Below are 21,586 nucleotides of genomic sequence, written 5' to 3' on the forward strand. Positions count from 1 at the left end.
TCAGTGATCCCTGTACACGTTGTCCTATGTTCACTTAAGACATAACCGACTAAATGTTTGCTAAGATACTCACCAAGACAGGCATGCTTTGGACAATTTTGAGTGAATTTGTCCATTCAAGCACAAGACAATGAGAAAGAGAGCTCAGTTTAATATTTGCACGTGAGATTAATCACGGTTCAACTGCGTGCCGAACCGTGGGTGGAGAAAGATACAGTTTGATTTTTCTTTTTTTTTTTTTTTTTTTTTTTTTTTTAAACAGAACTGTTACAGCCTTGGTACAAATATAAAAATTCGGGTTTGAATCCGCCTTTTGCCGAGCTCACTTTTATTTTCGATAAAAAATAATGTTCTAAAAGTGGAAATAAACTGCCAACGAGTGTTTTATAATATTAAAAGTGTTTATTGTGTAGGGTTAGGGTAAGGTGTATGGAGGATTTTTATTCTCCCAACAAATCAGCATCCATTTAATAATTTTAATAAATATAATAATTTATGATAAATCTAAATCTATGATATTATTGCATCCTGTTAATGTACAAAAATACTGAGGTGCAAATAGTATCTGCCAATATAATGTATAGCTAGCATCTACAATAATTACTATTTACTCTTATTGCAAAGAACTGATACTTTTACATGATGTAATAAAATCTATAGCTATTTTCACCTAATGTAAATTAAAAAGAAAATGCTGCTATTTTCAGAATATATTGCTATTTAAATAGAATATATTGCTATTTGCACTTGTACTATATTTGCAAAATAGCAGCTGCAAAAAAAAAAAAAAAAAAAAAAAAAAAACAGACACTTTGTCACCTCCAGTGAGCATCTTTAAACACACTACCATTTGCACTTTATTGTCTCCATGGCTCTGACCACCACTGCTCAGCTTCCAGCTCCAAAAACCCCTACTAATGTTAAGAAACCCCTTAGAGATAATACCTTTACAATTGATTGGTTAATTTAAGAGATTTACTGCAACTGGACACGTCCTGTTAAAAACAGGTTGGCATATTAGCTAGAAATGCCTCAGGCCTATCTACACACTCTGTCCTCTTCTTAAAACACACTACAGTAATGCACACACACTACATGATAAAATAATAAAACACACTACATGATTCAAAATCGGCAATAATAATGTGGTCTTAACACAGGGGAGTCATAAGATAGGTAAGACTGATAAGATGAAGAACTTGGGGTTTACTTACCACAGTGGATGAAGAGCAATCATATCACATACAGTTTCACTATACAGCAAATACACTCAAAACTGACAATATGCTCCAACAGTCATGAACAAGCTGTTAAAATTAATTAAGGGTTGCATGATCTCTTAAGGAAAATATGATTAGGGAAGGACAACTTCCAAACCCTGTCATAGTCTCATTTTACAAAAGATCTACCACAATAACCCCAAGCAGATGGCCTGACGTGGAGATTAAGATCAAATTATGTCAAAATAGTCTTTTACATAGACCTCATTTAAAGAAGTACCTCACAGTCTTTAAGGAGGACCTAATTAAAAGAGACCTTAAGCCAAGCCCCTCATCCAAGATAAGAATGATTCTTAAGTCTAAAACATAACTATGCCCAGGGTGTCCAGTCCTGCTCCTAGAGGGCCAATGTCCTGAAGAGTTTAGCTCCAACTTGCCTGGAAGTTTCTAAGGTTGTATCTGAAATTGCTCCCTATGCCCTATTCCCTATATTAGTCCACTAATATAGTCCACTAAATAAGGGCGTCCAGTCTGGCTTCTGGAAGGCCACTGTCCTAAAGAGTTTAGCTCCAACTTGCCCCAGCGCACTTGCCTGGAAGTTCCAGTAATATAGTCCACTGAATGAGCGAATGAAAACCAGTGAGCGAATTCAGACATTGAGTGTGCCAGAAGTGCTTTGCATGGTAGTGCAAAAGTGCTAGTGCATGGGTATTATAGGGGCTAGCCATTAAGTGTACATCGGTTGTATTATTTAGATGCATTATGGAGATAATATCTCGATAATATCCACCATGGTTTCAGATACCACTACAGATAGCTGTTCCTTCAAATAGTGTACTACATAATGGTATTGGGGCAATTTGAGACAGCCTAGTATCCCTGAAAACCTTAGTTGTGTCCCAAATTACAATCTATACACTATGCACTTATGCACTATGTACTCAACACTTTATATTAACTTTTTAGCTGTACAAAACAGCTCGTTAGGCTGCTTGATATTACAAATTGGTATTTACCATATTTTAATGCATTGTCTTAATTATAAACACGCTGGTTTGTAGCGAAACAGTTGTACGGTTTACTGCACTTTGATATTCTTCTCGTTATTTCCCTATAGCGGCTAATAAATCGCAAGTCTCGTACATTCACAGAAAACACCTTACTTACAGTACACGTTGAAATATAAGGTGGATAAGGTTATTTTGTCATTCAACATAAGAGTCTGAATGACCCTCCTTGTTACGTAATTAAAGCTGCGACAGAGTGTAAGAAGTGTCCAACACACTACTTACACTGTTTACAAAGCGGCATAGAATAGTGTATAAGTACATAATTTGGGACGCACCACTTGATTAGTTTGTTCAGGTGTGTATAATTAGAATTGGACCTAAACTCTGCAGGACAGTGGTCCTCCAGGAGCAGGACTGGACATCCCTGCACATGTAACATGTATGTGCAACACATTGTTGCATTGCAAAATACATCTGTATGACATTCATGATGCAACTAAGCATACATTGTATTCAATGTTGTTGCAGGTGGTAAACTATCTTCAGTTTTCAATGTCACCTGACTGCAAAAGTAAGTGCCCATGAGAAGGCTGATATCAAATTGCACACTTGCAGGGGGTCCTGCACCAGCTGAGCAACTGCCATTGAAATCAAATCAATGGGAATGATAATACATAGCTTTCTTTAAGTATTTTACACCTTTATGCCACAAGGTAAAAGTCTGGCTATATGACACTATGCTCTTCATAATATTTCTGAAAATGATAAAACAAGCAGAGACTTGACAAAAACTTACTCAAAAGCTTGACAGCAGTTTGAGCACAGAGGCTCTGGGCCATTTCACTGCTTCCCCTGCCTGACTGCTGTGTTTACAGAGGTGATGAGGTGATGATCATAAATACAGCCTATACGGTTTGTGCTGTTAACAGAACCGGTTATGGCCCATTGTCCCAGGACGCCTGAAAGTATGAGCCCGGGAGGCTTGTAAACCCAGAGCCATCTAAGTGGTCTGCTTCTCAGGCATGACAGGAAAAGCAGCTGCCCTGGAATGAGCTCAGAGCCTGGCTTCAGATCAGAGAAGCATCGACCCTGACATCACTGTAACAGCGCTAAGAGTAAAACATATGAATATGGAAGGATCTAAGACTGAAGGAGAACTCATATACCACAGAAAATATTTACTTAAAGTAGATCAAATGAACATGATGAGCTCAGAAACAGAAGAGAGATCAATTTAGAAACACAAGGAGAGCAAACTATGAACATATAGGCAGAAGTATCAAAAGAGCATAAAAAAAAAAAAAAAACGTTGGGAAAGAAAACACAGCTGTACATAGCTGTTTATTTGAACTTTTTCTTTTCCAGGGAGAGTGTATAGAATGAGTAGGAAAAGCATACTGGAACAGCCATTCCATTCTCAATGGCTCTTGTTTTGAGAGTTAGTCCGGGCCATGATGTTTTTCATAGGGCAAGTGTGCATCTGCCGATCAAACAAAGCAGACTGCTTTGTTTTGATTTGGCAGTCTGGTCAGGCGGCTGGCAGCCCTCTAGAGAGACAGATGGTCATTAGCTAGAGCAGGACAGGACAGCGAGTCGCCCCTCCCCCAGCAGGACTGGACATCATGTCTCAGGGGTCGAGTGGATAGAGTAGACTCGGTTTATGCACAACTACTCTGCAAAAGCACTTCTGCAAACATGACACTGCTGGGGGAATTTCACATTATTATTGATTAAAGAGCTTTATAAAAGCTGCATGGATTTTCCAACCCTGTGTATTCATGTCTGAACCGATTTTCTCAAGTTTGTGCTCTGCCGACCAAGCCTAGAAGAAACTAGATAGTGACTGAATAGTGCTCCCAAAAGATTAAAATCTTTGCCGTAATGTATTGCCAACTTCAGTGCTAAAATGTAAATGTTAAAATAGGCAGAAACCATTGAAGAGCTAATAAATTTTCTGATTAATATCCAATATTGGGTCAAAAAAAAAAAAAATACAAAAAAAAAAAAAAAAAATACAAAATAAAAAGGCAAACTAAAATAAATAAAATAAAACAGGTTGTTTCCCTGCCTACAACCCGAGATGCTGGGATAGGCTACCCTACATAGGACAAGAAAAATAAACAATAAAATTAAATTAAATTAAAACGCTTGCAAACATCAGCCAATAACCAATATGGTGCTGACATATCATCTATCCCTCATTGTGTGAAACTGTGCGACACAGAGATCAATTGATGAGAAGGATTCTAAACTCACATGTGTGGACTGAGCTCATAGAAGTTCCTGTTGCGATACTCCTCCACCTTTTCTGCTGTGTAGATGGGCAGGGACTTGTAGGGGTTCATTGAGATCACCACACTGCCAATGTATGTCTGTGAAGGAGAGTAAAGGAGAAGCAATGAATCACTGATCAACAAACAAGAATCACCAAGCTTGAGAATTTGTGAAAATATATGATATGAGTATAGACAATATATTCAATATACACTACAGTATATAGACTAATTTTGGTACCTGAGTGTTGTTACCGCACACCGTATATGCATCATCAAGTCAGTTGTAATGAAAATAGCGGTGTGTGCCTATTATGAAAATTATTGTGAATTTTTATTTGTACTGGTATTGTGACAACCCTAAAAGTTCACTGTATTTATACTTGTCAAATCTAGTTCATGCCCTGCTGTGAGACACAGAAATCAGCAAGCACATTTTCTGCCTCATTCTGTTGTAAGAACAGTGACGGCAGCAGGGGAGTAAAGCTACAATATGCCTCCGTCTGCACGATCCAGATGGGAATTCCTGGGTATTGTTCAGACAGGCGGGGGGCCCGCAAGCAACTGAACAAGAGAACACAAACAAAAATGTTCGGAATCCCAGGAAACATCAACAACACAGGGTGGTCAAAAGTGGCCAGTATGGACAATGGTGTCTGAAGTTGTCCATTTCAGAAGATTCATACAAACACAGAGTAATTTATTCCAGCTTCTCTTTCTTTAAGTCTTTCTTTTCTTCATTCTACAAATACAATTTTCAACTTATGACATTAAAAGCAAATCTCAAATTTCTAAAAGGGGCCTCAGAACAATGTCCATTTCTTGCAACTGTCTTCAACCATTCATTACAGTGAGTGAGCCTCTCCCACTGCAACACTACCTATTGTCAAGGTGTTCATAATGAATGCCTAAGATGCAGAAAAAAATGTAAATCCACAGATGAAGTGAAAGTTGAAGGTGGTGAGAAAAAAACAAAACAATCAAGACATACACTACCAGTCAAAAATTTGAAGTTTGGACAATTCCAACAACCAAATTTATCTTAAAATATAAAAAAAAATGAAAATAAAAATTACAGAAGTAAATTAATAAGTAACTAGCTAGCTAAATAAAAATGATATTAACTACATCGAAGGAAAATCAGTTATATGGTCTGCATACATTTTAACTCATCCAATACTCTTATTTACTAATTATTATTACTACTAAAACAAACAAACATCCATTACGCACATCATGAAGTTGGATAAGTGAATCTTTGAGGAAATAACTACACAATTCCCATACATTGATTTATGTTATTTCATAGTTTTAATGACATGGATCATCTTCTTCTTCTTTCTTCTTCTTCTTCTTCGTTTGGTTTGTCCAAACTTTTGAATTGTAGTCCAAATTATACTTGGTATGGATGGACCACACATAGATAAATCAAACTTATTTCAGACCGATCCTGTGAGGAATATGATCCTCCCATTCCCAGATAGATTTAAACACTGTCAACAATGATGACATCTGGGACACTAGAGATGTGACGACTATCAGTGCATTAGAACAGAACTAGGCCTGTCTAAATTCAATTGGCCCTCAAATACATCTAAATGAGACCTAGTGCATCTACATTTTGGCAGAACGTGCAAATGTGGATGAATAACGAACATCACTAAAAGACTGAGCTACACAATTACATAAGTTCCTTAACACTTAATGTGCAAATGCACACATTATTCCCATTAATGCATTTGTTCTTTCTTGCAGCCAATTATACCGAGCAAAGTTTAATGATGTCAATAAATACAAGGACATTTGTTTCATAATTCTGCTCTTATTGCAGGCTGTATCTAAAACTGGACCAATCATAGTTTTTTTTTTTTTTTTTTTCAGGGCATTGATTAGATAAGGAGATAATTCTCTGTGATTTCCTTTGTAAAGTTAGTATTGGTGGAATGTAAGTGATATGATGGACAGTGATGTAAGCTCTTGGCATTTATATAGATGATACTGAGAGTGGAGACACTCCTAGAAAATTCATGAAGCGTACAATATAAGCTTAAAGGGAAAAGTTTATTCAGTAGTATATTTACCCACCTTCACGTCATTCCAAATTTGTGAGCTGTTATTTTATTCTGATGAACACAAGGAGGATTTTGACGAATTGTCTTTACCCAGTTCTTTTCCATAGAACGAGTTTGTAACAAATTGAAAAATAGTGCACAAGTTGTATGGACCACTTTTATGACGCCATTTTGTCCTTTCTGGAGTTCAGTAAACCGTCATTGTAAGAACAAGAGACTGTAAATTCAGCTTGAGAGTGACAAAGTAATGACAAACTTTTAATTTATGGTTGATTTAACTAGAACTTGCTAACAAGACAAATAAGTTGCACAAAGAACATATAAATATATTGTGGTCTGTCTACATAATTTTGTTCTGGTCAGCAACGTTCTGTGTGATTTGCAGATTAAATACAAGGCTAGAGGTTGTATTACAAATGTGCTAGAGGACATTGAGGGTTGTGGGTAGTTAAACTCAATTACAGACTAAACACACTCATCAACGATTTGTGACTACCTACACAATTTTAGTCTTATTACTGGACAGATTATAGCTTTGCAAAATATAAGCAAGCCTTTATAAGGGTCCATTTTAATGGTGCCACACAAAATGCAAACTAGCCATTCAGCTGGGTCATTTAATCTTGATATTTCCTGATACTGAAATCAAATTTTCATGAGGTGTGGTGACTATAATTAACACATCAATACATTTGGAACATGTTTCATTGATTTCATTGGCCCACATAAAGGTAAATCTAACAAAATCTTTCAAGCACATGTTTGTTTTTTGATTAGCATCTCTATCATGATCACACTCACGTGACTTTGCAGTTCTATGTCTTCATGAAAGTTTATTATTTGCATGCGTTTTAAAGCCATATCTGTTTAAATGCCTGATATACGTTTTTCAGAGCACTCTTTCACGTCTTATTGAACTTAAACTGTCAGATACACACAAGGTTATGTCAAAAACACAGTGGGTTTATGTCTGTGAATGTGGGGAAAGAATTTGCATGTGTATATTAGATCTGTGTATTAAAGTGACAGCAGCTTAATATACAGTACCTACTGCTGTCTATGCTGTTAATGTGAATCAAACAAAAGAAAAACAGAAAATCACTCACTGCTCTGGACTGAAAAACTTTAGTAGCTTTAATAATAATCAATTGTTTGAAGGCTTGGAGATAAACATGTACAGCTCACTCAGGGAAGGAGCTAAGCTACAGAGCTGTTTCTGTCGGCATTTGTGGGCAGGTCCTGTTCCACTGTAACGTTACAATGTAGTGCATTCCTAAACAACTCATTATGAGACACTGTTTCTGATTTATGGAGAAAATAACAAATGGAGTGGGCAGATGTTTACCATAACATGGTGGTTGCGTACACATACTGAGGACACATAATTATGTTCAAAAACCATGTACAAGTTAATTTTGCATAATAGGTCTCTTTTAAGAATGAAGTGTGTAAGTCTTGCAAAAAATAATAGACTGCTTCCAAACAGGTTTCCTCAACACTCACACTATCTGCCACTGGTTGGACAAGAGACAGCCAAATGACTTGAGGCAATTTTGCTGTGTCAGACAAACAGAGCAATGCTCTAATAGCGAAAGAGTGCACAGTGCTTGTTTGTGCCTTAAGAAAAGAAGTAAATCCTCAATTCTTCTTGATATCCATTAACAATGCATATTCTGATTCATTAAACAATTATTTACCCATCAAATGGAATTATTTTATAGGTTGGTTGGTTGTTTGTATTCAACTGCTTTCAAGACCGAGTCCAAATGAATGGGAAAGACATGAGAGAGGGGACAGAACAATGAGAGGACTATGATTTACAGTGTGTTCCTCTAACCTCTCCTATTTATTTGTGCAGTGGGAACACACATACTAAACTTAGAAACTCTTGATGTGATGTGACTGTCTAGAGTAGTGAAAGCCTGAAAATTGAAAATATGTCCAAGGAAAAGGAAACAGCAATTGTTGCATGATGTTCTCAGAAGTAATACTTACATAGATCTCGTTGTGATCGAATCGCTTATTTAGATTCTCAATGAAGGATTCTTCTGACAGGGGCTCAAGGAGGACCATATCACCCACCCCTATCATATTGTCGAGAAGTGATGTCTTCACCTCCATTTTGGACAGCACCCCCTAGAAAGAAAGTAAGAAAATTACATATCAGATAAACGGTAAACCTGACTTATACGATAACTCCATTGACCTGTGTGTTAATTCTTTCAAAATACATTAAAAATGCTATTTATACTGACAATGGCTTGAATATTCCACTTTTTTGGGGAAACTATTATGTCACTGACCCATCTATCCCAGAATTCTACGAGCTGTCCTTCCAAGGTGCATTAAAGCTAATGTCCGTTCATATCGATAAAACTTCATCACCTTCTTGCACTTTTAAACTAAAGTAATGCAAATAAATTTATGTATTTACAAAGCAGCACTTGACTGGATCAGCATGTTCAGTTCTGTTCAGGACACTATGGTCACAAGATATTCCACTAGGAATTATGTAACGAAAGACCCTTGTCCCAGCTGATGACCCATAGATATTCCCAAGATGTTTATTGGATAGAAAAGTCATCAAAATTTAGCTACTTTCTCACTAAACAAAGTGAAAGAAAGAAAGAAAGAAAGAAAGAAAGAAAGAAAGAAAGAAAGAAAGAAAGAAAGAAAGAAAGAAAGAAAGAAAGAAAGAAAGAAAGAAAGAAAGAAAGAAAGAAAGAAAGACAGAAAGAAAGAAAGAAAGAAAGAACTTTATTTGAATGTTTACTTAAGAAAACCCAACACGTATCATTAAAATTATGATTTCACGGTTAAACAGCTAAACTGCTAGAGGTGGCAATTTTTCCCCTTTTCTGGTCACTAATCCAGTGCCTTGAATGCCAGTCGCATTCAGGGCCTTGATACCAGGCTTTACTGAGCCCCTAAACCCCCTATGCACTGTTCAAACAAATGGGCTATGGCAAAGTGTAGTGCTCAGCATAAAGCTCCTCCAATAGGAGCCTACGTTTTCACTCCCAGCTCTCACCCGGCGGAAAAAAACAAACAAAAACACAAAGCACCCAGCATCGACAAACGTCAAACGTCAAGCGTCAGCAATGAAACAAGTCCCAAATAAAGGGAATGCATTGTGGTTTGTTGATAACATAAACATGTAATTTGCATGCACCAGACAAGGCATGACTAAAAATAAAAGTTTAATGTAAATGAAGGATTAAGAGGTGAAAGATAACAGCAGATCTTAAACTGCTAAGCTTGTCAGTATTTAGGGCAGAATAGGTCATCAACTTTCAGACTTTGCTGTCCTGATGTCAGAAATTAAAAAGTGCCCGAAAACCGATAGACTTTTTTTTTTTTTTTTTTTACTTTTTATCCACTTGTGTACTCAAACAACATTACATTGACAACATTACATCTAGCAGAAAATAATGTACAACAGAAAAAAACAAACAAACAAACAAAAAAAACCATTGATCATCTTGCACATCATACAAAGTTTCACCCAATCAAATGCTCTCTCTAGAAGGAAAATGTCAATACATTGTAGCAAATCGTGAATCGCAGCTGACATAACTACGAAACTTTTGAACATCTTCAATGTTTGAACATCTATTCAGAAATTAAATATGAGCTCGTAATTTCATCTGTTCTTTAGTGTTTTTGTTTGTTTATTTTAAATGGGACTATTTTTATAAGGTCATTTTTTCAATATGAAAGTGTGGAGTACACTCATAAAAAAGTAATTAAAAAATTAAAATTTGAAAAATTATAGCTATTATTAATAAAACAATCAAATACAAAAGTAACTGTACAATTGCATAATGCACAAGATATATTTTTTTTTTTTTTCCCTTTAAAAACTCTAAACATAAGCTAAACAATTAACAACACTTGCTTTAGAGACAGTAAAAGAGATATCTGACATATCTTCATACTGAATCCATATAACTGAATACACTTAGAATTAGGTGTGGGTGATTTGGCAAAAATATAATCAAAATTTTTATCCTGCTGCTCCCCACCCTGCTTTCCAGAAGAGGGCGGAGTCTTTAAAGCTCTTGCCTTGGAATAATACTCTGCCAAAAACGAAAACATCTATTTGTGTAATCTTAAAGGGTTAGTTCACCCAAAAATGAAAATTCTGTCATTAAGTACTCACCCTCAACCCGTAAGACCTTTGTTCATCTTCGGAACACAAATTAAGATATTTCTGATGAAATCCGAGAGCTCTCTGAGCCCTCCACAGACAATTTAATTACTACTTTCAAGGCCCAGAAAGGTAGTAAAGACATCATTTAAAATAGTCCATGTGACTACAGTGGTTCAACCTTAATTTCATGAAGCGAAGAGAATGCTTATTGTGCGCAAAAAAAACAAACAAATATAATGACTTTATTCAACAATTTCTTCTCTTCCATGTCAGTCTTCTATGCTGTTCACGTAGTTAACACAGTGCAGCACTTCCGGGTTATATGTCAGAACGCCAGCTCAGCATTCCGACGCTGACACTGTTCACAAAAAAAGTATTCTCATTACTTCATAAAATTAAGGCTGAACCACTGTAGTCACATGGGCCATTTTAACCTTTCTAGGCCTTGAAAGTGATATTTAAATTGCAGTCTATGGAGGGGTCAGAGAGCTCTTGGATTTCATCAAAAATATCTTAATTTGTTCTACAGCTTGTTCTGAGACACTGCTTATGATTTATGGGGATTAAAAAAAGACGAGTGGGTGGATTTGTACCATTATTGCAGGGGTGGGGAACGTTGATCCTGGAGGGCCATTGTCCTGCAGAGTTCAGCGCTAACCCTAATTAAACACACCTGAAGCTAATCAAGGTCTTCAGGATTACTTAAGTTACAGGCAGGTGAGTGTTTTTTTCATGGTTGGAGCTAAACTCTGCAGGACAATGGCCCTCCAGAATCAACGTTCCCCACCCCTGCATTATAGTGTAGTATACACACACTGCCAACACATATTTATGTTCAAACACCAGGTAAAAGTGAATTTTGCATAATAGGTCCCCTTTAAACACATGCAAATAATAAACTTTAGTGATTGCGAAGAACTGCAATGTCACGTGTGCATAACGCTGCATTGCTAAACATGATGTGAACGTATGTTACTTTGTACAGTATGTTAGGACGCAGGTGCTGAACTGCAACTGATTGTAACTGACTGCAAATTAATGTGCACTGTAGCAAGATACTACAATCTCTCTTAAAAAGCAGACCACGGAGACATTTTAATCATTCACAATCTAAAATCATGATAATTGCACACCCCTACTTAGAACAGAATTTTATGAAATATCGTCAAATATTAAATAAGAGAAATCTTGATCTAAATACAAGAGATACCACCACATTTATGACATTGTTTCCCATTTGGTTAAATTCTGCAAGTGCCAAATTCATTTAATATTTAGTTTTGCCTGTGATACATTTATTTATATGAACCTGATGGCTAATAAATCAGTTATCTCAGCCAACTGCTTAGGAATCAGGATAGAACAATGGAGCTCTTTAGAACAGTTTTTTTTTCTTCTTTCTTCTTCTTCTCTTTCTGTTTTGCATCATCTTTGCTGTTGAATAATAGTGGGGGGAAAACCACCAACTCTATGTCTAGCTCAATTTGTGTCTTGGCAACAGCTGTAACCTAGCAGCCAGAGATTTATTCAGCTACCTGTGAAAAAGGTCAGAGGGGAAGACCACAGACTAAAGGTCAGACAAGACTTGGAGAAACCCTGGATGTATCCAGCGGTTCCGAGTAAAGAGAATAATTCCAGTGCTCACTCTCCCCACTGCATAGCAACTCCTGGCAAAATCTACAAGTCTAACTGAATACCAGCTGCTCTGGAAGGGCAAAGTATTAGCCAATAAACATTCTCCTCACAGAAAAACTGTTGTTTTTTTCCTTTAATTCATGATCATCAGTGCTTTAAAGACTTATTGGTAAAGATTTGGTTTCACAGCCTGGCGCAAATGGACAATTTATATTGTGGACTTTATACAGGAAGACCAGAATAACAAGTCAGGAGGAAACCAGGTAATAAACAGGCACCACCAAATATGTGGTATTAAATCTGCCAGTGATGGGGTGGTATGTCTCTGAACATAACATTTATTTCAATAACACCTTTTCTAGCAGGAGAGATTACAGTCGGGAGAAACATCAGAATGTGAGTCCCATCAAAAGTGGAAACTTAGAAACGGAAAAAAATAGAAACGGTTGTTCTATTAAAATGTCCAAAAGCGAGGTGCGATCCTCAGCAAACATGTGAATGTGTTCTGGTAGCCTAGTGGCCCAGATTCCCACTCACTGACATAACTACATTGAAACAGAACTTTAGTACATGGACCATATATTAAATCCTTCAGTATCAATCTACAGATCAAGAGAGGGAGGATTACACTTCCTGTCAAGGACAGCACATCATGTTTTTTTTTTTTTTTTTATATAAATAGAAAAATATATGAAAAAATAATATATATATATATATATATATATATATATATATATATATATATATATATATATATATATATATATATATATATATATATATATATATATATATATATATATATATATATATATATATATATATATATTTTTTTTTTTTTTTTTTATTTTTTTATATGATCCAAACAACAAGGATTTGGGTTAAAATAGATATTTGCTCATGTTGCCCATGTGAATATGCATAATTGAAAAGTGGACATAAGTCATGCCTGTGCAGGCTGGTTTCAGGTTGAAACAAGTCAAAACATGTGTCTTTTGACTATAAAATCCCAAATTTCCCAGATTTCAGCTTCTGTATTTCCATGAAAACATGACTGAATGTAACATTACTTACTATATTTGTAATGGTATTTCTGCTTATCTGGGCAAATATGTGTGAATATGAAAATTTTAATTTGTTTTTCTTTCTATAACGCGTGTCTAGCTTTACAATCTTTCCTTGTCTCACGATCTAGCGTCTCTGATTTAAATTTCAGTAGCAAAAAACTGTTAATGTTAAGTTTTGACATTAAGTTTGATTCATTTCTGGGAATCGGTTCAAACTGGCTGTTTTAATAAATCGATTAAAAAAAAATAAAAAAAAAATAAAAAAAAAATAAAATCGAATTTAGTATGTCAGCACTATCAAAATGTTTACAAATGCATTTTCACGAATGTATATCATGTTTTAGGAAACAATGGCTATTTGGTTTAATGTTGGTTCTCCTAAGATATATATTGAATATCATCAAGAAGATATTGTGATAAATACACATTTTTAGCTATATTGCCCCACCCTGAAAAAAACTTCCTATTTTCACCATTGCAAAGGAATTTTTGCTTTAAAACAAATGGACCATGCAGTTTCTATACAGTGCATCAGGTCAGGCATGCTTTCCTGCTCATAATTGGATGCAGTTGATGTGCATTAGCAAATAAAGGCATCATTGTTGAAGCCAGATTTCAGAATCATCGCATAGAGCTCCCCACAACTCTTTATAAATCCATCAGATTAAGCCGCATAGTATTTTTAGTTACACGACTGCCCTAAAAATGAAGCCATCATGTGCAGCATCAGCATTAGTATTTCTCTGGATTGACCGGCTGTCACCTTTCTGAACTGGCCCAAACCCAAAACCCTGCAGCTGCCCTACATTTCTAAGTGCAACGCCAATAATGTATAATTTAAAATTCCTGGAAGTGAGCCACGTGTGATTTTCCACACACGGACAAGGCAGAGCAGAAAGTCCCTCTTTTTTAACCTCCACCTAAAACAACCAGACAGACATACACTAAAACAACTGAGATCAAACAGACCTTCCATTTACATACTATAACACATTTAAGTAAATAGGATTCAGCTAAGTTTCAAATCAATCCATGCCCTTTTGCAAGCTAAAAAAAAATCTGCAAATGCAGAACCAAAACATTAACCTCACACTTAGTGATGCCAGTGGAACAAGTTAACAATATAATAGGGTTTAATCGAGTACAGACAGCTGAATAAAGGGCCAGACACATGGCTGGTGAAGGCAACTACAGCTGGGATCCAAATGAACCGATGGGACAACACCATTGTGGCTATTTGTGAGTACTTTCAAGCATGCTCAGTGACCTGAAACACTGCTAAGTGAGTCTGCTCCATTTCCAGGGTAAACCCTAGGATTGACTTTCCACAGTCCCACGGGAGCCAGGCTTGGCAGACTAGAATGCATCCCTGAATTGCATCTTTGGGACATTTATCATTTAAAACAACAATAATAATAGTAATAAAACTAAAATTTGTGTGACAAGCTTACTGCTGGTTCATAACTCTTCAGCAACTAAAATACTATGAATTTCTGCTAAGCCACCATAAAAGCTTGCACATGTCCAAAATAAGCCTATGAAGATGAAGAGCTTTTAAAGAAATGCATTTGAAATTCTCAATCATAAAGTATAGGCTTATATTTAAATGCATCAGCATCCTATAAATATGCTTAAGGTATAAGTGCCACAAAAGCTACTTTTACAATAGTTTTAATCGAGCGTCACATGAAAACTACATTATAATTCTTTGCAACAAATAACTTTAACTGCTGCAACCATTAAGCAGGGAAGGTGCTTTTCATCCATTAATGGTGCCCAAAAACAGGTTATTTTGCCTGTTTTTACATGTGGGGAAAAAATTAAATAAAAAAGAACCACAGGTCTGAGTTACTTTTTCGCAGTGACAATTAGTCTCTCGGTGTTATTCTCTTGGTTTTAAGTCTCTAGTCTAAAACCAGTGCTGTTTGCCATGAGACTGAGTTAGTAAATTGACAGAGGTCATTGTTTTTATCAGCGCTTTCTTTACTTGGAAGTATTGACAAATAAAGAGCATGATTGTGTAGAAAGATATGTGCCTGACTATTAACATTTCTAGAAAATAAGTTGTGCTTTTTCTGAAATGTGCTGCGAGTTATATTCCAATCCAAAGCATCTTGTAAATTGCAATTAACATCAAACATGCAAAACAGGCATGCAAAACTGGTTGAAATTCTCTTTCAAAGTGTCAATGACACCATCCCAAAAAAACCCCCCAAAAAAACAGACAAACCTAACTTCACTGAAGTATGATCCACATGGAATACTTCATACTTTGTGCACACAAGGTTAGTTTTTCGACTGTTCACACAGGAGAAGAGCTATGCTTTGGTGAAATTTCATACCGATATCCTTTAAAAAATTCAATAAACTTCACCTGGGTTAAAGGTGTCTTAGGAGATGGCGAAGAGCAGGGTTCTTTGAAATCTGGTCCCCAAGGGTCACTATCCTGCAGAGTTTAGATGTGTCTGAAATTGCATACTGTCTGAGTAGGTATACATTTGATTAGGAATGAACTTTGTGACCGTTAAAAGAGTGCATTCTATATATTATGAATGAAATTGAGACACTAATTTGTCATGCTGGCTTTATCATGTGACAAAATCACTCCACTGCCATTCACAACTTCTCTTCAGTGGCCTCAGGAATCTTCAGAAATAGAGTTTAGCGCTAAACCCAATAAAACATACACAGAAAGACTAATCAAGTATGATGTACATTGAATGATGTAATCGAGTCAAAAAACAATGGTATCCTATAAATCTATTAATATATATTTGAATTTGACTGCAAAATTTTGAGAGTGCAGCGAGACTGACTCATAATAACAATTAGATTTGGGAATTATGCAATGTCGTTATTTTAATTACACTGTGACAAGTTGTAAAGGGCAAAATTATTTTGAGCTTGAGTTTACTCTTCTGTGAAGTGTTCTCAGCAACCAAACATTTACTATCCCTTTCTGTAAAAATATATGTAGAGAGCTTGATAAAAAGGGGCATTCCATTAAAGAAAGTGACTCTACTGTATGAAGTCTGTGAGACCTAACCCTCTTGAAAAGTCAACATTCTCTTCAGTCTCTCACATCTGTTGATTGTGGTTTGCAAAGCACCTTTCCAGAGAAGAGCGATGTATTTGTAGGCGTCCAGTGGGTGGACTAATGCATAAGCTCCAAGTGAGGTCAGAGTAAGGTGCAAAGAAATTGCATTACATGCAGTACTTGTCATTTCTACAAAGTTTTCTACTAGAGAAAGAAGAGCAAGGCTTTGTGAACTTCTTGTTGCTGCATCTTAACTACTCACTAGTCAACACTGAGGGAATTACATAGAAAGTTATAGAAAAGTACAGTCAGCCAGAACATAAAGCCAATGGTTTCCAGTTACACTGATTAAATACATTACACCAAACCCAATATGAGCAGTTTCTTGGCACTAACTGTTGGCTATGAGCGGTTTCCATAGACCATAAACTCAGTTCACTGAGAGTACATTCTGCAGGCAGCAATATAGGGATCTAACATGACAGGAGACCATTTAATTTAACACTAACAAATTTTTTATTTTGTGTGTGCTTCACATAAAGAAAAATACCATTATCTTCCTCCATTTGATAATTTTTCCCATCAATCTTTAAAATAGCACTTACAATTACTCCAATAAGGAAGATTCCACAAGTCTAAGCTACTTATTAATGAATCAAACCAATAGCCAGTAGCTTTTAGTGTCCTAGTACAAATTAAGTTAGATCAAAGAGAGAAAAAAAAAAGAAAAAAAAAAAAAAAAAAAAAAAAAAATCACAATCATGTATTGCAAGTCTAATGGCTTTAAATATATCAGCAACATAGAAGCAACAGAAAAAAAAGAAAAATAGGGTAAACATTTTCTGAAGAAAAGGCAAGTGCCTGTTGCTCACTGCCACAACAATAGGGTGTTCAGTGGTTTCCAGGGTGTTGCTATGCAGTTGATAAGGTGTTCTGTGTTGCTATATGGTTACTATGCTCTAGATCAGGGGTAGGCAAGTTCGGTCCTAGAGAGCTGCTGTCCTGCTGAGTTTAGATCCAACCTTAATCAAACACACCTGAACAAGCTAATCAAGCTCTTCAGGATTACTAAGGCTATAGAGGGTATGCACGTGACGTCACCGTCGACCGTTACGACTGCGGTCACGCCCACTGAGTGGCACAAAGACAGTCAGGCAGCATTGGTTTTCAGCGTGAATGTCGCGAAAAACACACAAAACACTTCCAAAACGGGAAAGAGCTTTGCAATTGACTGTACAAATAGCTTTGACACAAGACCTGAGGTATATTTAAAGACTGCCGAAAGCTACAGAAAAAAGAAACAAATGGATCACTGCAATTCACAGAAACGGCTGGACTCCAGGCAGAGAAACATGGATTTGCAGTTATCATTTTGTCAAATTGTTGGATTTTGAGGTAAAATCATACCCTATATATTGTATTGTGTTGACAACTCATCAATTAAATATTTACCATCTTATATTCTGCATAATCGTGTGTTTTTAAATAAACACTGACAAAAACTATACAAGTTTTAGGGCTGGACGATATGACGATATATATAATATATTGATATACACTTATATTGATATAAGTGATTACTCGGATTTGAACCTACCTATATTTTAGTTATATAAAATATTGACAGGCAGATTTGCTTTATGTGTTTCCCCGCGTCGAAATCAGGCACATATAAAAGTCAGGAAACACGATTCCTGGCTGCATGTCAATATCCATCGATTAGGTTTATTTGACAAGTTGTAAGAAAAACTTTCGAGTCCAACCTTTAGTGTAATCGTTTGTTTTACTCGCGTTTTCGCAGTTTCCCCTATTAAATCCAGTCATGCAGCAGGTTCTTTTGCCACTCAGTTCAGCTGAGGGAGCGCGTTCTGGCGGGAAAGTGACGTCTATGCATACCATCTATTGGCAGCTGAAGGTTTTTTTTTTTTTTCAGGGTTGGAGCTAAACTCTGCAGGACAGCAGCTCTCTAGGACTGAACTTGCCTACCCCTGCTCTAGATCAGGGGTGGCTAACCCTGGTTCTCGGGAGACTCAGTTCTGCAGAGTTTAGCTCCAACCCTGATAAAAACTCACCTACCTACAGCTTTCTAGCAACCTTGATTAGCTTGTTCAGGTGTGTTTGATTAGGGTTGGAGCTGAACTTTGCAGGACTGTGGCTCTCCAGTACCAGGGTTAGCCACCCCTGCTCTATCTAGATGGTTGCCAAGGCATCGATATGCAGTTGTGTAAAAAAAAAAAAAAAAAAAAAAACAGAACAACTTGTTGCTATATGGTTGTTAGGGTGGTCTGAGTAGTTGTTGCTTATGTGTTCTGACTGGGTTTTAAAGCATTGTCATATGGTTCAAATGTTCTGTGTGGTTGTCAGGGTGTTGCTATGTGGTTGCAATGGTGTTCTGCGTGTTTTAGCATGTTGCAATACAGTTGGTAGGGTATTCAGAGTGGTTGTTAGGGTGGTGTTGTTTAGGTGTTTTGAATTTTAGAGCACTGCTATAATGGCCAGAACACACCAAGCCGACGCCGACAAACTAGTGGCGACGAAAGCAGATTGCGGGGTTGGCTCACGTTGGCAGCATCTGTGTCCAAAATTGCCCTGACACACCAAACCGACGCTAAACAGCTGACGGCCAAGGAGCACGTCAGTTCTGCGCCTGCGTGAGATGAAATGCCTTTCCGAACCAGCAGGCGGCAGTATCTGAACAGCCAATCAGAATGATCAGATAGCCCGACGGACTGACAAGCCCCAACGCCGATTCAACCAACATGTCGAATCGGCCGAAAAAAAAGCCGACGAGGACCAACTTCAGCCGACGGTGCGGAATACACTGAGAAAACTTAGTCGTCCGACGAAGAAAAACTGCCCGACGGCCGACCGTCGGCTTGGTGTGTTCCTGCCTTAATCTAGATGGTTTCTATGGCATAGCTACATGGTTTCAAAGGTGTTCTGAGTGCTTTAGCATTTTGTTAGGGTATTCTGGGTGGTTGCCAAGGTGTTGCTCTGTGGTTTCTATGTGACCGGAGTTTTTATTAAATTGCTATTCATTTTCTAAGATGTTCTGGGCGTTTGCTTGGTGATCCGACCCACAAGTCTCTATTCTGGTCCATTCAATGTAAATCTATGGGACTTTATCGCCGGTTTTTTCGTTGCTGGGGAAATAAAATCTGATAGAAAAGTAACAACACACCCAACAATGATTTGAGGTATCATGTATCACTCAAGTCCGTGGCAAGTTCTGAGAGGACCGAGTAACGTGTCTTAGTTTAATAGGTTTAGAGACTGAATAAACCTTTATCCCAACAATACACGAGCAATAATAAAAGTGATGTTTGCCCTATAGTGGGGGACAACGGGCAAAAAGTGGTCTAAATACACTGGAATTTGATAGATCAAGCTCAAACTCAGCAGGCTTCAGGCTTCTTTGTCTCTGCCACTTAACTTTAAGACCATTAAGACGCTCACCGCCCTGTGTGTACTGCCATTATCTACCATCCATGCAAATACTGCTCTTTATGCTTTATCATTTAAGTCTCCGGTTAGCGAGCATGTTGCTTGGCAATTGACCCAAACATGAATGGTTTTTTTTTATTATTATTATTAATCAAGGCTAGTGGTTCCTTCCTTCCTTAACCCTTTCTGATAATTCTGCGTCTTCAGCCTAATTAGCCGGTTTTCACTCTGAATAAAAGTTCAGTCCTGTTTTCTTGTGCATCGATGCTATGAGAGTTCATGCGGCACGCGATTTTCTGTTTAACTTAAGACCCACGCACACTTTGTGCAACAATAACTAAATTAAGTTCACCGGGGAACCGTACAGATTAAAATGAAAATGATCACCCCTTGCGTCTCTTTCATATACATTTTACTATATTAATGAATAAGTAGCCTAAATGTAATAGAAGCTCAATTAGCAACTCAAAAAAAATATTCATCCGAAATGGAAAAAAAAAGCAACTTTTAAATGAATGAAAATATAACTTGCCTCAGCTCTTGATTAAAATGTCCCTTTTAATCCACTCTTGAAGGCAAAGCGATATCCCGCTCTAAATAAATTGTGAAAGTGTGATTCGCGTGTTGCTTTCCCTGCGCTTTTGTCTCTGTGTCCCTTGAGCAGTGTGGGGACGCGTCTCTCGTGCAGTGAAACTGACTGAGGCTACTGCTGCTCCATGAGCACGGGGAGTGGTGACTGGAGTCCCACTGTGATAATCACCTTATCCAGAAAAACGCCCATCTTATCCAACCCCTTGAACTGAACTTCCAGTGCCACAACTTTCGGTAAGCAAGCAAAAAATTAATTGTAATACTGCCATCACGCGTCCTCTTGATGAAATTGCACCACTCACATTGAACCAGAAGCTTGTTGGTAGTTCTAATTCATTCAACACACACTACCAGTCAAAATAGCCAGTTGAAATTTTGGGCACAGCTACTCATTGTTTAATATTTTCTCCATTTTAATCCATTTTAATGTAACAGTAAATAGTAAGCCATTAAATCTATAAAAGAGCATAATGGAAGAACAAATGACTATACTAGCGACTAGTGACCATAAAGTAAAATAAATTAAATTAAGAAAAACAAACAAACAAAATGTATGCTATTTTCAACAATAAAATATGGTACAATAATACATGGATTTTCGTAATACATTTTGTATGAACAAATAACATTTGTTGATTCCAGGACCAGCATGGACCAGCATAGGACCAGCATAAACCAGCTCAAACCAGCATACCAGCTTTAAAACCTACCTTACCAGCATATGCTGTTTTTTCAGCAGGGATGCCTGCCCTTTTAGGTGAATAAAATCTTTTATGAATTATGGTCCTGAGCTGGTCCATGCAGGAAGCCTGCCCTTTTCAGTGAATAAAAACTTTGGTGAATAAAAAGCAGGCTTATAGGAGTCATAGGTGCGAGAATCGCACACTTGTCAAAGTCACTGGATGCCCTTTACTGGATTTTTGAGTCACTAAAAAGAATCACCAGGGCTATGTGGTTGCTAAGGTGTTCTGGTTGGTTTTTAACACGTTGCTATATATTTTGAATGGTTGCCAGGGTGTTGCTATGCAGTTAAATGTTCTGAGAGGTTTATTGTTGCCATACAGTTACTTCATTCTAAATGTTT

General features: G+C 37.1%; 1 protein-coding gene across 7 annotated transcripts in view; it reads right to left on the bottom strand.

The window, feature by feature from the left end:
* The window catches only part of myo1b (myosin IB), an 89,858-nt gene extending 69,148 nt beyond the window's left edge, over positions 1-20,710 (bottom strand). For 4 of the 7 annotated variants that reach the window (XM_048164774.1, XM_048164775.1, XM_048164776.1 and 1 more), the window contains exons 1-3: positions 20,444-20,710; positions 8,571-8,711; positions 4,487-4,602 (exon numbers count right to left, since the gene is read on the bottom strand). In XM_048164774.1, coding sequence (XP_048020731.1) covers positions 4,487-4,602; positions 8,571-8,696 — 242 coding nt within the window. In that variant the 5' untranslated portion in view covers positions 8,697-8,711; positions 20,444-20,710. Of the gene's footprint in view, positions 1-4,486; positions 4,603-8,570; positions 8,712-20,443 lie in introns of those variants that run through there. The other 3 variants (XM_048164777.1, XM_048164778.1, XM_048164779.1) reach the window with 2 other exon arrangements.
* Between the last annotated feature and the right edge of the window lie 876 nt (positions 20,711-21,586).

The sequence above is a fragment of the Megalobrama amblycephala genome, linkage group LG17 (genome assembly GCF_018812025.1).
Source record: "Megalobrama amblycephala isolate DHTTF-2021 linkage group LG17, ASM1881202v1, whole genome shotgun sequence".
NCBI classification, from domain to species: Eukaryota; Metazoa; Chordata; class Actinopteri; order Cypriniformes; family Xenocyprididae; genus Megalobrama; species Megalobrama amblycephala.